Source organism: Hypanus sabinus, chromosome 16 (genome assembly GCF_030144855.1).
Source record: "Hypanus sabinus isolate sHypSab1 chromosome 16, sHypSab1.hap1, whole genome shotgun sequence".
NCBI lineage: Eukaryota > Metazoa > Chordata > Chondrichthyes > Myliobatiformes > Dasyatidae > Hypanus > Hypanus sabinus.
In genome coordinates, this window is record NC_082721.1 from 81,835,325 (window position 1) to 81,848,341 (window position 13,017).

The 13,017-nt window shown below is 43.2% G+C and overlaps 2 protein-coding genes across 8 annotated transcripts in view; one reads left to right on the forward strand and one right to left on the reverse strand.

The window, feature by feature from the left end:
• LOC132406494 (uncharacterized) overlaps positions 1 to 13,017 on the reverse strand; it is a 148,108-nt gene that overhangs the window by 118,899 nt on the left and 16,192 nt on the right. For 3 of the 5 annotated variants that reach the window (XR_009516182.1, XR_009516181.1, XR_009516180.1), the window contains exon 3: positions 12,067 to 12,153. The gene's annotated coding sequence lies outside the window, so the exon portion shown is untranslated. Of the gene's footprint in view, positions 1 to 11,446; positions 11,541 to 12,066; positions 12,154 to 12,806; positions 12,989 to 13,017 lie in introns of those variants that run through there. The other 2 variants (XM_059992248.1, XR_009516183.1) reach the window with 2 other exon arrangements.
• Positions 1 to 13,017, forward strand: part of LOC132406490 (interleukin-6 receptor subunit beta-like) — a 62,769-nt gene that overhangs the window by 46,784 nt on the left and 2,968 nt on the right. For all 3 annotated transcript variants that reach the window (XM_059992237.1, XM_059992238.1, XM_059992239.1), the window contains 4 exons: positions 2,414 to 2,569; positions 3,529 to 3,666; positions 4,721 to 4,820; positions 11,419 to 11,506. In XM_059992237.1, the coding sequence (XP_059848220.1) occupies positions 2,414 to 2,569; positions 3,529 to 3,666; positions 4,721 to 4,820; positions 11,419 to 11,506 (482 nt within the window). The remainder of the gene's footprint in view (positions 1 to 2,413; positions 2,570 to 3,528; positions 3,667 to 4,720; positions 4,821 to 11,418; positions 11,507 to 13,017) is intronic.

Below are 13,017 nucleotides of genomic sequence, written 5' to 3' on the forward strand. Positions count from 1 at the left end.
ATTCCCACAATCCTGATTGAGAAGTTGCAGAACCTGGGCCTCTGTAATGTAAGTGGAGTGGAGAGAGTGAGAAGTTTCAAGTTCCTGGGTGTCAAGTTCTCTGAGGATCTAACCTGGTCCCAAAATATTGATGCAGTTATAAAGAAGACAAGACAGTGGCTATACTTCATTGGGAGTTTGAAGAGATTTTGTATGCCAAACAATACACTCAAAAACTTCTATTGATGTACTTTGGAGAGCATTCTGACAGGCTGCATCACTGTATGGTATGGTATGGTACTGCACAGGACCGAAAGAAGCTCCAGAGGGTTGTAAATTTAGTTGGCTCCATCTTGGGTACTAGCCTCACTTTTTTAATATATATTATTTCTGTTTTTTGCATGATTTTCAAGGAGCTGTGTTTCAGAAAGGCAGCGTCCATTATTAAGGACCTCCAGAACCCAGGGCATGCACTTTTCTCACTGTTACCATCAGGAAGGAGGTACAGAACCCTGAAGGCACACACTCAGCGATTCAGGAGCAGCTTCTTATTGCAATTTTTTGAGGAAATTACAAGTAGGCTAGACAAGGGAGATGCAGTGGATGTTGTGTATTTGGATTTTCAGAAGGCCTTTGACCAGGTGCCGCACATGAAGCTGCTAAACAAGATAAGAGCCCATGGAATTACATACGTGGATAGAGTGTTGGCTGATTGGCAGGAAACAGTGAGTGGGAATAAAGGGATCCCAGTCTGGTTGGCTGCTGGTTACCAGTGGTGTTCCACAGGAGTCTGTGTTGGGGTGTTTCTTTTTACGTTGTATATCAACGATTTGGATTATGGAATAGATGACTTTGTGGCTAAGTTTACTGATGATACAAAGATAGGTGGAGGGGCCGGTAGTGCTGAGGAAACAGAGTCTGCAGAGAGACTTGGATAGATTGGGAGAATGGGCAAAGAAGTGGCAAATGGAATACAATGTCAGGAAGTGTATGGTCATGCACTTTGGTAGAAGAAATAAATGGGCAGACTGTTATTTAAATGGGGAGAGAATTCAAAATTCTGAGATGCAACGGGACTTGGGAGTCCTCATGCAGGATACCCTTAAGGTTAACCTCCAGGTTGAGTTGGTGGTGAAGAAGGCGAATGCAATGTTGGCATTCATTTCTAGTGGAATAGAGTATAGGAGCAGGAATGTGATGTTCAGGCTCTGTAAGGCACTGATAAGATCTCACTTGGAGTACTGTGTGCAGTTTTAGGCTCCTTATTTGAGAAAGGATGTGCTGACGTTGGAGAATGATTCCGGGAATGAGAGGGTTAACATATAAGGAACGTTTGACCGCTCTTGGACTGTACTCCTTGGAATTTAGAAGAATGAGGGGGGACCTTATAGAAACATTTTGAATGTTGAAAGGCATGGACAGAGTGGATGTGACAAAGTTGTTTCCCATAGTGGTGGAGTCTAGTATGAATGGGCAAGACTTAAGGATTGAAGGGCACTCATTCCTAACAGAGATGTGAAGAAATTTTTTTAGCCATAGGGTGGTGAATCTGTGGAATTTGTTGCTACAGGCAGCAGTGGAGGTCAAGTCATTGGGTGTATTTAAGGCAGAGATTGATAGGTAGCTGAGTAGCCAGGGCATCAAATGTTATGATGAGAAGGCGGGAGAGTGGGACTAAATGGGAGAATGGATCAGCTCATGATAAAATGGTGGAGCAGACTTGATGGGCTGAATGGCTGACTTCTGCTCCTTTGTCTTATGGTCTTCTTCCCCTCAGCCATCTAATTCATAAATGGACATTAAACCCTTGGACACTACCTCACTTTTTAAATATTTATTATTTCTGTTTTTGCATGATTTTTAATCTATTCAATATAGGTATACAGTACTGTAATTATTTATTATTAATATTATTTTTTCTCTTATATTATGTATCGCATTGAACAGCTGCTGCTAAGTTAACAAATTTCATGACTTATGCCAGTGATAATAAACCTAATTCTGATTCTGATCTTGGTTATGAGAAGTGACCCGAGGTACAAGAATTGTTCTCTGTAAACCAGACAGCCTGAGATGAAATTTAATAGAAATAGTCACCTCAAGTAGTTTTGTAGAATGATGGAGAAAGCCCTTTACTTCTGGTTGGGAACTTGATGATGTGATATTAAGAAAGCAATCCTTACAGAGTGGTTAAAACATGGAATGCCATTATTAATACTATTCCTTGGTCTTGATTTGTGTTCTGTTCTGGTTCTGGAATATCTGTGCTTCCTGTCCAAATGTTGTAACCAATTTCAAGTTCAATAAATCCAGATCCTATTTGACATTGGCTCTCCTCCCTGGGCAGCAGTGTATGTTTTTGAAACATTCAGCTAAAAATGCAAAATGTGATCTTTATTGTTCTCAAGAGTTTTCTCTTTCTTCTGTTATACAGTGCCACTCACAGGCCCCACCGCCAAAATATATAACATTACTCAGACTTCAGCCACATTGACGTTTGAGGCCATTCCCCTGAACCTCTGCCAGGGTTTTATTCTTTACTACACTCTATATTACATAAAGAGTCCTCAAGAAGACAGCAGGCAAAAAGGTAAGAGGAATATTCCAGGATCACTCACAGATCTTGCTTCCACTGGCAAAGACCTAACCCATTTCCAAAAATAGCAAATCATTTGATGTGCCTGGTTTTCACTGACTTAAAGCTTGAAAAAATTTTGTACTGGTTTGTGAGAGGCTTGATCTATTTACCATCTGGTACCAGAGAAGCTCATGATACATCAGTTCATCTCTGCTACCTTCCTCTCATTACACCTTGTCACACTAGCATGATGGCAGCAAAACGAATATGCCGATTGGTCTGTCTGGGCTATGCCGCTATGGTTTTCCAACATTGGAAATGCATATACCTGGACTGGAGCTTTACTAGAAAGGGTCAACTTACTTATTTACTTACTGCCCCTTAAGCCACTGGCATTACAGGCAGCAATGAAGGTTCTCCATCTCTGGCATTGTTCAGGGCTTCCTTCATCATGTCAATAGCCTCCTCTCGGTTTTCACTACTGTCAGTCACTCAAGTCCCGGGTGAAGACTCAGGAATACCATCACACTCAGATGTAAAAGGATTCTTCATTGCTGTTTCCTTAACAACTTTGTTTTACCTGTCAAGGTTGTTAGCCCTGAGCTGAACACCCAAACATGGAGGACTGGTGGATCACTCTTAATCTGGCCTCTACCCTTTAACCTGTTTGGAACGGGTGACCCTACCAAAAGCCAAATCATAAAGTCCTGACTCCAGCTAACGTAGCTCTCAGTGTTATCAAGGCATGCAAGCCTCCAAGCCCAACAACAAGGCTGTAGTCCTCTTGGAGGAAAGGTTCATCTTGCAGTAAGGCTAATTGTTACACATTTTCGTGCACCATGAACCTTGGCAATGATATTGATGAACAACTGATTGATTAGCTAATCAGTGAATAATTAAGTTCACAGGGGGATGAGAGAGTGCATGAATTCAATGTCCCTAATGTTAAAAAAATGTGTTCTTTCTCATAGTCCTCAATATAAGTTCTGCATTACACAGTTTCATGCTATCGAATTTGGAGCCTGCAAGTACCTACAAGATTTGGATGACAGCTTCCACTATCAAAGGGGAAAGCAAAAGTGGATCACACCTCAAATTTAAGACACAAGGTAATGTTGGACAGGTGCTTGACCAGATGATTTTCCATGCACAAAGCCATGTGCAATTTGTCCTTGCCTTTCCAAATAGATACTGTCCCTCAGAATCCCTGCCAGAAACCTTCCCACCACTAATGTTAGACACTGACCTGTAATATCCTGGTGTGTCCTTGCAGTCTTTTTTAAATAAAGCACAGCATTAGAACCCATGCCCATCTGGTCTCCCTGTCCCTCATCCATGGATAATGATGATGCAAACATCTCTGCGAGAACCCCAGAAATTTCTTCCTTGGCTTTCCACGATGTGCTAGGATACACTTAATCAGACCTCAGGTATTTATCTACCTTTACGTGTTTAAGATTACCAAACCTCCTCTTTTTTTTTAAATGTGAATATGATTTAGGGCATCACTATTCTCATTCCTGAATTACCTTGCTTCTTTGATCTTCTCCAAGAGAAATATACAGATGACAAGCATTCATTTAAGACCTCATCCATTTCCAGTGCCTTCACATATTGACAACCACAGTGATCCATAAGGGGACCTATTATCTTCCGAGTTTCCCTTTTGTTCTTAATAGTACTACAGAATTTCTTAGGATTCTCCCTTACCTTATTTGTCATGTCCTTGTTCTGCACTCCTGATTTCCCTTTTAGGTGTACACCTACATCCATTATGCTCCTTAAGGGATTCACTTGATCACAAATTCCTATCCCTGACATGTACCTCCTCCTTCCTGAGCACAGCCTCTGAATCTCTAATCATCTAGAGTTCCCTAATCCTGCCAGCCTTACCCTTCCCTGTGACAGGCACATATTGGCTCTGGATTCTCCCTACCACACTTCCCACTTGCCAGATGCCACTTTATATGCCAAAAGTCCCTCTGAATCAGCCACTGCTTTTTGTTGTCATGAATATCATCATAATAAGCCAAGCTCCAGTTTGGGATACTAACTTTTTAAAAATAAAGACTTAAAGTTTAGCTTTATTTGTGAGATGTATTGTAGTGCTCTCACAAAGGGATAGCTTTTTCTGTTCTAACATTACTTTTCTGCTGTGTTTAGCTTCACATACTGTGATCTGGAAGCAGATTGTGTTGGTACTTGTCATCTTGGCAAGTATTCTCCTTTGCATTATCGTTGGAAAATGCTGCTTTTATCAAAGGTGAGCTGACCTCTTCCAACTGCATAGACACACGTCGTAGACATTAATGAAGAGTTGCTCAAAATGCAGCTAGATGTTTATATTTGTGGAATTTTGTATATTTGAGCCTGCATGCATCAGGTAACTCAACCCTACTGCAAATATGTGGCCATGCATGTGACAGTGCTTATATGTAAGCATTGTGAGCTTCCATGTCTAATGACCTAATATTCACAGATGACATCTATTATGTGATATTGCAGATACCGATAACGTCCTATTAGAAAATGCAGTTAGGATGTAATTGAACACGGCTAGCAAAAGACACAAAGATGGCAAATTATAGAGTGTATTTGTGATTGGAGCAAGGGGGTGGCAGTGAGTGAAAGGGAAATGCAGGACAAGGAATCAGATGGAATAGGGAAAGAATGGAGGATTTGGGAAAAAAAGAAAGGCTCAGAGGAAGGGAAATTGGGAGCTGGTGAAGAAGGCATCTTGAGGAAGGGTATGAGAAAGCAGTCATGAGTGCTTTGTACGCACACATGTGTTCATATGTGTGCAGAAAGAGCTCTACTCCTGTTGGTAAAATACAAGATATTTATCTATACGCCCATGTATATATGTATATAAAATCCATCTAAACAAAGGCTAATGTCAATTATCTTGAATCCCATTACAATTGGATAGTGACCTTATGCAATGAAAAATGTGTAGTAACTAGGTTGTAACAGCCATCCTATATTGAAGTAATTCATGCATGGGCAGCCTCCTCTCTAAAATGATCACCTTAAACTCTGAGGAACCACCTATGAACTGGTTAGACAGAGATGTCTCTTTTATTCACAACTTCACTTATTGTCCATCCCCAGTTTTCCTTGAGATGATGGCAGTGTGGTACAGCCCTGATCTTTTGAATATGCTCCCATAAAGTTATTGAGTTTGCAATTCAAGAATTAAGGCCTGGCAATGAAAGAACTGTGAGCTTTATCCACATCCTTCTAGATTAGGGGTTTCCAAAATGGGGTCCATGGATCCCTGCTTAATGGTGTTGGTCCATGGCATAAAAAAGGTTGGGAACCCCTGATCTAGATTATAAGTTATTAGCTTGGAGGTATTGTAGAAGCAGCTTTCATAAGAACGTGCAGTTCATTTTTCAAAGGGTAGATATAGCAGGTGTGGGACATATGGAGAGCAACAGAAATTCACAGTGATGGCATCACTCAAAAGAGAGGAAATGATGAAGTCAAATGTTGATAGAACAAAAAGTGCCAGAAAATGGATTTCACGCTTGAGGGACTCAATATGAAGCAATTAGACCAAATGATCCTCTTCTTCAATGTAAATAAAGTGGATTATTTCTTCAGGTAAATAAAGGGGCATAATCAAATTAAAGATAGATCCTTTAGGAGCAATGTTAAGAAGTACTTTGTTGCAGAGGATGATTTGAAATTCAACATGCTCTTCATCAATAGTACAGGTGAATAAAATTCTCAGGTGTTGATGGATATTTGTGGATTAAGAACAAAAGTGAACAGATAGAGTTAAGATTCAGATCAGCTGTGATCTAATGGTATGGCATGAAAGGGTTGTTGGGGTGAATTGCTTGCATCTGCTATGATGTACCTAATCTGAACATAGAACATAACAACACAGTACACACCCTTCAGTCCATGATGTTACACCGATCTTTAATCTATCCAAAATCATTCTAACCCTTCCTTCCTACATAACCCTCTTATTCTTCTTCCATTCTTGTGCCCAGCTAAGAGTCTCTTAAACGACCATGATGTATCTGCCTCTACCACCACCCTAGCTGCGTGCTCCACACACCCACCACTCCCATGTAAAAAGCCTACCTGACATCCAGCCAATCACCTTAATATTATGCCCTCTTGTATTAACTCCTTCTACCTTGAGGAGAAAGGTGCTGACTGTCTTCTATATCTCTGTTTCTTATCATTCTATACACGTCTGTCAAGTCACCTTTCATTCCAATGGGAAAAGCCTGAACTTACTCAAACTTTCCTCATAAGACAGGCTCTTTAATCCAGACAGCATCCTCCTCTGCATCCTCTCTAAAGCTTCCACATCTTTCCTATAATGAGGCAATGAGAACTGAACATAATATTCCAGAGCAGTCTAACTAGCCTTATAGAGTGGCAACATTACCTTATGGCTCTTGAACTTAATCCTTGACTAATGATGGCCAACACACCAAATGCCTTCTTAACCACCGTATCAATTTGTGCGGCAACTTTGAGGGATCTATGAACATGGACTCCAAGATCCCTCGTTCTTCCACACTGTTAAGATTTCTGACACTAACCCTGTATTCTGCCTTTGTTCAACCTCCAAAGTGTATTACTTCCACTTTTCCAGTTTGAACTCCATCTGCCACTTCTCTGCCCAGCTCTGCATTCTGTCAATGTACCACTGTAACCTATATCAACCTTCTACGTCATCCATAACACTTCTCATCTTTTCTATGTGCAAATTTACAAACCCACCCTCCACTTCCTCAATCAAGTCATTTTTAAATATCATAAAGAGCAAGGTCCCAGAACAGATCCCTGTGGAACACCACCAGTCATCAACCACCACACACAAGACACTCCTATCTACTACTATTCTCTGCCTTCTGCAGGCAACCCAATTTTGAATCCAGACTGCTAAGTTTCCTTGATTCCCTTGCCTGCTAAATAAGCCTACAATGTGGCACCTTGTAGTACTCCTTACTAAAGTCCATGTACATCACATCCACTGCTCTCCCTTTATTAATTTATTTTGTCACTTCCTCAAAGAATTCAATCAGGCTCATAAGATGGTGCCGGTAACTGGCGACTCTGCGCGTGCTCTGCCGAGCAAACTGCTCTCTACACTATCCTATACCTGAGAAACCCTTCTAAACCTCCAATTTGCTACATCTAGCAAGCTCAACAACACCCTGGCGAAGTTACTGACCCAGCTGGAGATCATCGACGCGCCAGAATTGCTTCAACTCCAGACTGTACCTGGACCCGATTGTCGAGGCCTGGTCCAAGGTCCACCACGTTCCCGGAGACCTGCGGTCTGCTACCGTGTCTGAGTGCCTGGAGACATGGCCCATTCCGACCAGCACCTCTTCAAAGCAGATGACCACACAGAAGTGATGTCGGAGACCTCAAGGTACCCCAGATGCTTCCCCGGAGTGACCACCATAGAGCCCCGTTGGTGGCTATCCACAGCTGCCGGAAGTGAGGCCTCCACCGCCAACCTTGGAAATCGAGCCCGGGGCTCGGATGGAGTGGAGGCCTCCGCAACTGTGACACAGTTTACGGACTTGTTTCAGCTGGCAGACCGGCCCTCCGGGATTAAGTGTTGGCTTCGGGGCTCGACCCAATCGATAGCCCAGGCCCCTGACAGTTGGAAGTGGCAGTGGAGCCTCCCCCGTCACTCAGCCCGACCTGGAGCGCCTGACAACGCGACCTGCCAATCGATCCCCGTGGGACACGTCCAACAACCTCAAAGAGCTGCCAACAACACACTGCATCGATGGAAACCTGGAAAGATGCACTATTTACCGAGGAAGCGTGGGAAAAGAGCTGGGCTGCTGGTCAGATTGAAGCGGAGGGGCTTTAGGGTCCCTCTGCCCACCAGCCTACTAGCTAATGTGCAAGCCATAGAGAACAAGGTGGATGATCTTAAAGGGAGACTCACCTACTGCAGGGAGATGCAGAACTGCTGTGTATTCTGTTTCACAGAGACCTGGCTCTCCCCTGCCACCCCCGACTGTGCCATCTGACCAGAGGGATTTTCAATCCATCGGATGGACCGCACGGCATCTTCGGGCAAGACGAAGGGAGGTGGACTCTGCCTATTGATCAGCACTACGTGGTGCTCGGACACAGTGGCACTGACAAGGTCCTGCAGTCCAGACCTCGAACATCTGTCAGTGAAGTGTCATCCCTATTATCTGCCACGGGAATTCACCTCGGTAATACTGACAGTGGTCTACATTCCACCCCAGGCGGATGTAGAGTGTGCTGTGAATACACTGTATGCCAGCATCAGTGAACTTGAGACCAGGTATCTGGAGGCTTTGCTCATTACTGCCAGGGACTTTAACCAGGTCAACCTTAGAAAAGCGCTGCCAAAGTTATACCAACATGTTTCCTGCTCCACTAGAGGGCCAAATATACTTGACCACTGCTACACAGCAGTCAAGGATGCCTACCGTTCCGTCCCACGACCTTACTTTGAAAAATCGGACTATCAGGCCGTACTCCTCCTCTGGGCTTACAAACAGAAACTGAAGCGGGAGGTCACAGTGTCAAAAGTGATGTCGCGTTCAACAGAGGGAACGGATGAGGTCCTCCGTGACTGCTTTGAATCGGTGGACTGGTTAGTATTCAAGGACTCGGCAGCTAACTTCAATGAGTATGCCTCAGCTGTCATGGACTTTATCTGGAAATGCACAGAGGACTGTGAGTCTCGCAAGATGATCCGGGTATTCCCTAACCGAAAACCTTGGATGAATTATGAGGTCCAGTCCCTTTTGAAGGCTAGAGCAGTGGCTTTCAGGTCCGGAGATACCAGTCGCTACATGGAATCTAGGCTTGAACTCCGGAAAGCCATTAAGGACACCAAGAGGCAATATCGAGACAAGTTGGAAGCCCAGGCTAACCAGAGGGAAGCCAGTAGACTATGGCAGGGTCTAAATGAGATCACTGGGTGCAAAGAAAAGGCTGGGAATATCAATAACTGTAGCGCTTCTCTTCCTGACCAACTTAACGTATTCTACACAAGATTCGAACAGAAGAGGAGCGTCCCGCCCCCTCTGGATGAACCGGACCTGGTGGCATCAAGATTCATCGTCACTGAGGAAGACGTTAGAAGAGCCTTCCTGAAGATAAATCCAAGGGCCCAGATGGTGTCCCGGGACAGGTTCTCCGGGCCTGTGCAAGCGAGCTAGCTGGTGTTTGCTGACATCTTCAACTGCTCCCCGCTTCAGTCTAAGATCCCCTCGCGTTTTAAGAAGGCAACAATAATCCTGGTGCCAAAGAAAAGCAAGGTGGCATGCCTGAATAACTACCTACCTGTGGCTCTAACATCAATTGCTATGAAGTGCTTCGAGCGATTGGTTATGGCACACATCAACCATAACCTGCCAATCAACCGCAAAGCTTTGCAATTTGCCTACCGGAGCAACAGGTCAATGGCAGATGCCATCTCCCTGGCACTATACTCCTACTTAGAACACCTGGAGAATAAAGACACATATGTAAGGCTCCTTTTCATCGACTACAGCTCTGCCTTTAATACCATCATTCCAAATAAACTGATTCCTAAGCTCTGGAACCTGGGTCTTAGCACTCAGATCTGCAGCTGGATCTTCAGCTTCCTCACAGACAGGACCTAGGCTGTAAAAATAGGGGACAAGCTCTCCTCAACAATCACTCTGAGCACCAGTGCCCCCAAAGCTGTGTACTCAGCCCCCTGCTGTACTCACTGTACACCCATGATTGTGTAGCCAAGTTTCCATCAAACTCAATATACAAGTTTGCTGATGACACCACAATTGTAGGCCATATCTTGGGTAATGATGAGTCTGAGTACAGAGAGGAAATTAAGAACCCGGTGGCATGGTGCGAAGACAATAACCTATCCCTCAATGCCAGCAAGACAAAGGAATTGGTTGTTGACTTCAGAAGGAGTAGCAGACCGCACAACCCCATATACATTGGTGGTGCACAGATAGAACAGGTCAAAAGCTTTAAGTTCCTCGGGGTGAATATCACAAATGACCTGACTTGGTCTAACCAAGCAGTGTCCACTGCCAAGAAGGCCCACCAGCACCTTTACTTCCTGAGAAAGCTGAAGAAATTTGGCCTGTCCCCTAAAACCCTCACTAATTTTTATAGGTGCACCATAGAAAGCATTCTTCTAGGGTGCATCACAACCTGGTATGGAAGTTGTCCTGTCCAAGACCGGAAGAAGCTGCAGAAGATCGTGAACATAGCCCAGCACATCACACAAACCAATCTTCCATCCTTGGACTCACTTTACATCACACGCTGTCGGAGCAGTGCTGCCAGAATAATCAAGGACACGACCCACCCAGCCGACACACTTTTTGTCCCTCTTCCCTCAGGGAGAAGGTTCAGGAGCATGAAGACTCGTACGGCCAGATTTGTGAACAGCTTCTTTCCAACTGTGATAAGACTGCTGAACAGATCCTGACCTGTATATGGTCGTACCTTCCAAATATCTGGACCTGACTTGCACTACCTTACTTGCCCTTTTCTATTTTTCTAATTATGATTTATAATTTAAATTTTTATTATATTTACTTAGATTTGTACTTCAGGGAGCGCAAACAGCAGAAACAAATATCACTGTGATGATTGTATGCTCTAGTATCAGTTGTTTGGTGACAATAAAGTATAAAGGCACGGCCTACCTTTCACAAAGCAATGCTGATGAACCCTAATACAGTTTATGCTTTTCCAGTGTTCATAAGTCCTGTCTCTGAGAATCCTCTCCAATAGTTTGCCCACTAATGACCTAAGACTTACTGGTCTATAATTCACAGGATTATGTCAACTGCCTTTTTTAAACAAATCTGCTATTTATTTTTCAGGATAAAAAGCCTTGGCTCCTTCTTGATACCTCAGTGGTGTTGCCAGAAAATCCCAGATCTTGAAGTTATCCGTACTCGGCTCCAGCAGGTGAGAACTTGAACATGTTTTAATCAAGTCTCCTCTAAAGATTCAATGAATAGGGAAAAAATTAACACGTTCTTATGCACCCTTCTTTTCCCTTTACTCTTGAGGAGGTAGTGGATTGGCTTTTTAAGATTTTGCCAACTCTGAATTTTTCTCCTTTCACCCTCAGTGACAGCCATTTACGGGCATGTTCTCCATTATCCTCCCATTCCCCTACACATGGGATAAAGGAAAGAATTAAACGAGGGTTGATGAACATGTGAGAGAAAATATGTTGTAAATATTCCAGGAAAGAGAGGAGGAATGGAACTAATGTGATTGCTTACTGTGAACAGGCACAAACCCCCATGGGCCCAGTAGCCTCTTGCATATTGGAATTAGAAGTAAGCATCTTTTTAATCCAGTGAGGTATTAAATTCAAAGATGTGGTCAAGAAACAACTACCAAAATGCAAGTTCCTTTTGATATCATTATCAATGTGGCAAGATACATAATAAGCTTTTACAGAGGGCCAAGTGTTATCAGGATTTCATCTTGGATTTGTCAAAAAGCAAGAAACTCACCTAAGGTGTGGGCTCCTTTGTGCAGCACGGTTAAGAACTGTGCGTAACTGATATCCTTGGAACTTGCACCTCATTGAGTATGAGCACCTTTGGGAAAAAAAATGGAAAGGGAATATTAGCAAGAGAATACGGGCTCTATGCACAGGGAGGCAGTAATTCCAGCAGTGTGTGCAGATAGTCCCTGTAAGAAAAGAAATCATCCCAGGTTACTTCGTAGCATTTTGAAACAAAAATACTGATGCAAAACTATTTAAGAGAAATTGGCAAAGTGACTGTGTCAAAAAAAAGTACATTTTAAAAAGAGTGTACTAAAGGGTAGTAAAGTGAACACGGGGACTTTGAGCTTGGGTCTTTGACAAAACAATTAAAAGAATGAAAATATAAAAGTGAAGATATCTCGGGGAGGTTGGAGGACTCAAAATTACTGTGATACAGAGGGGTTAAAACAAACGGAAGAACCTCAAAACCAGGACAAATAAAACATTTCAGATTCTTAAATCTGACATAAAAATATAATATGCCTTGAAACTTATGATCTGTAAAGAGAAAAGCAGAGTCGATGTACCAAGTTAATCAGGTTTTCATCAGAACTGGGATCTGTGAAAGGAAACTTCATGTTAAAATGTAAAGAAAATAGGTTGGAAAGAAAGGAACAAAAAAATTAAGTGTTCAAAGTAAGTTTATTCTCCTTCTTAAGCCAATCACTGCTGCTGGGGAAAAGGCTGCCAACAGTAGCTCACCCGGGTCCTCAGTCCCAGGCCATTCTTCCATCTTGTTCCAGGTGTAGCCCATCTTCTTGGTGTATCCTTCTTCTCCCAGGGATGAGGTCCTTGGAGCTTCTGTTTATCGTTTCTGTAGCTTTGCATTTTTACGAGATGGGGTTGCTAACCCCATGCCCAAATCTCCTCCTTTTGCAGCTGGGCTTGGAACCATACATGGCAGAGTTAAAGT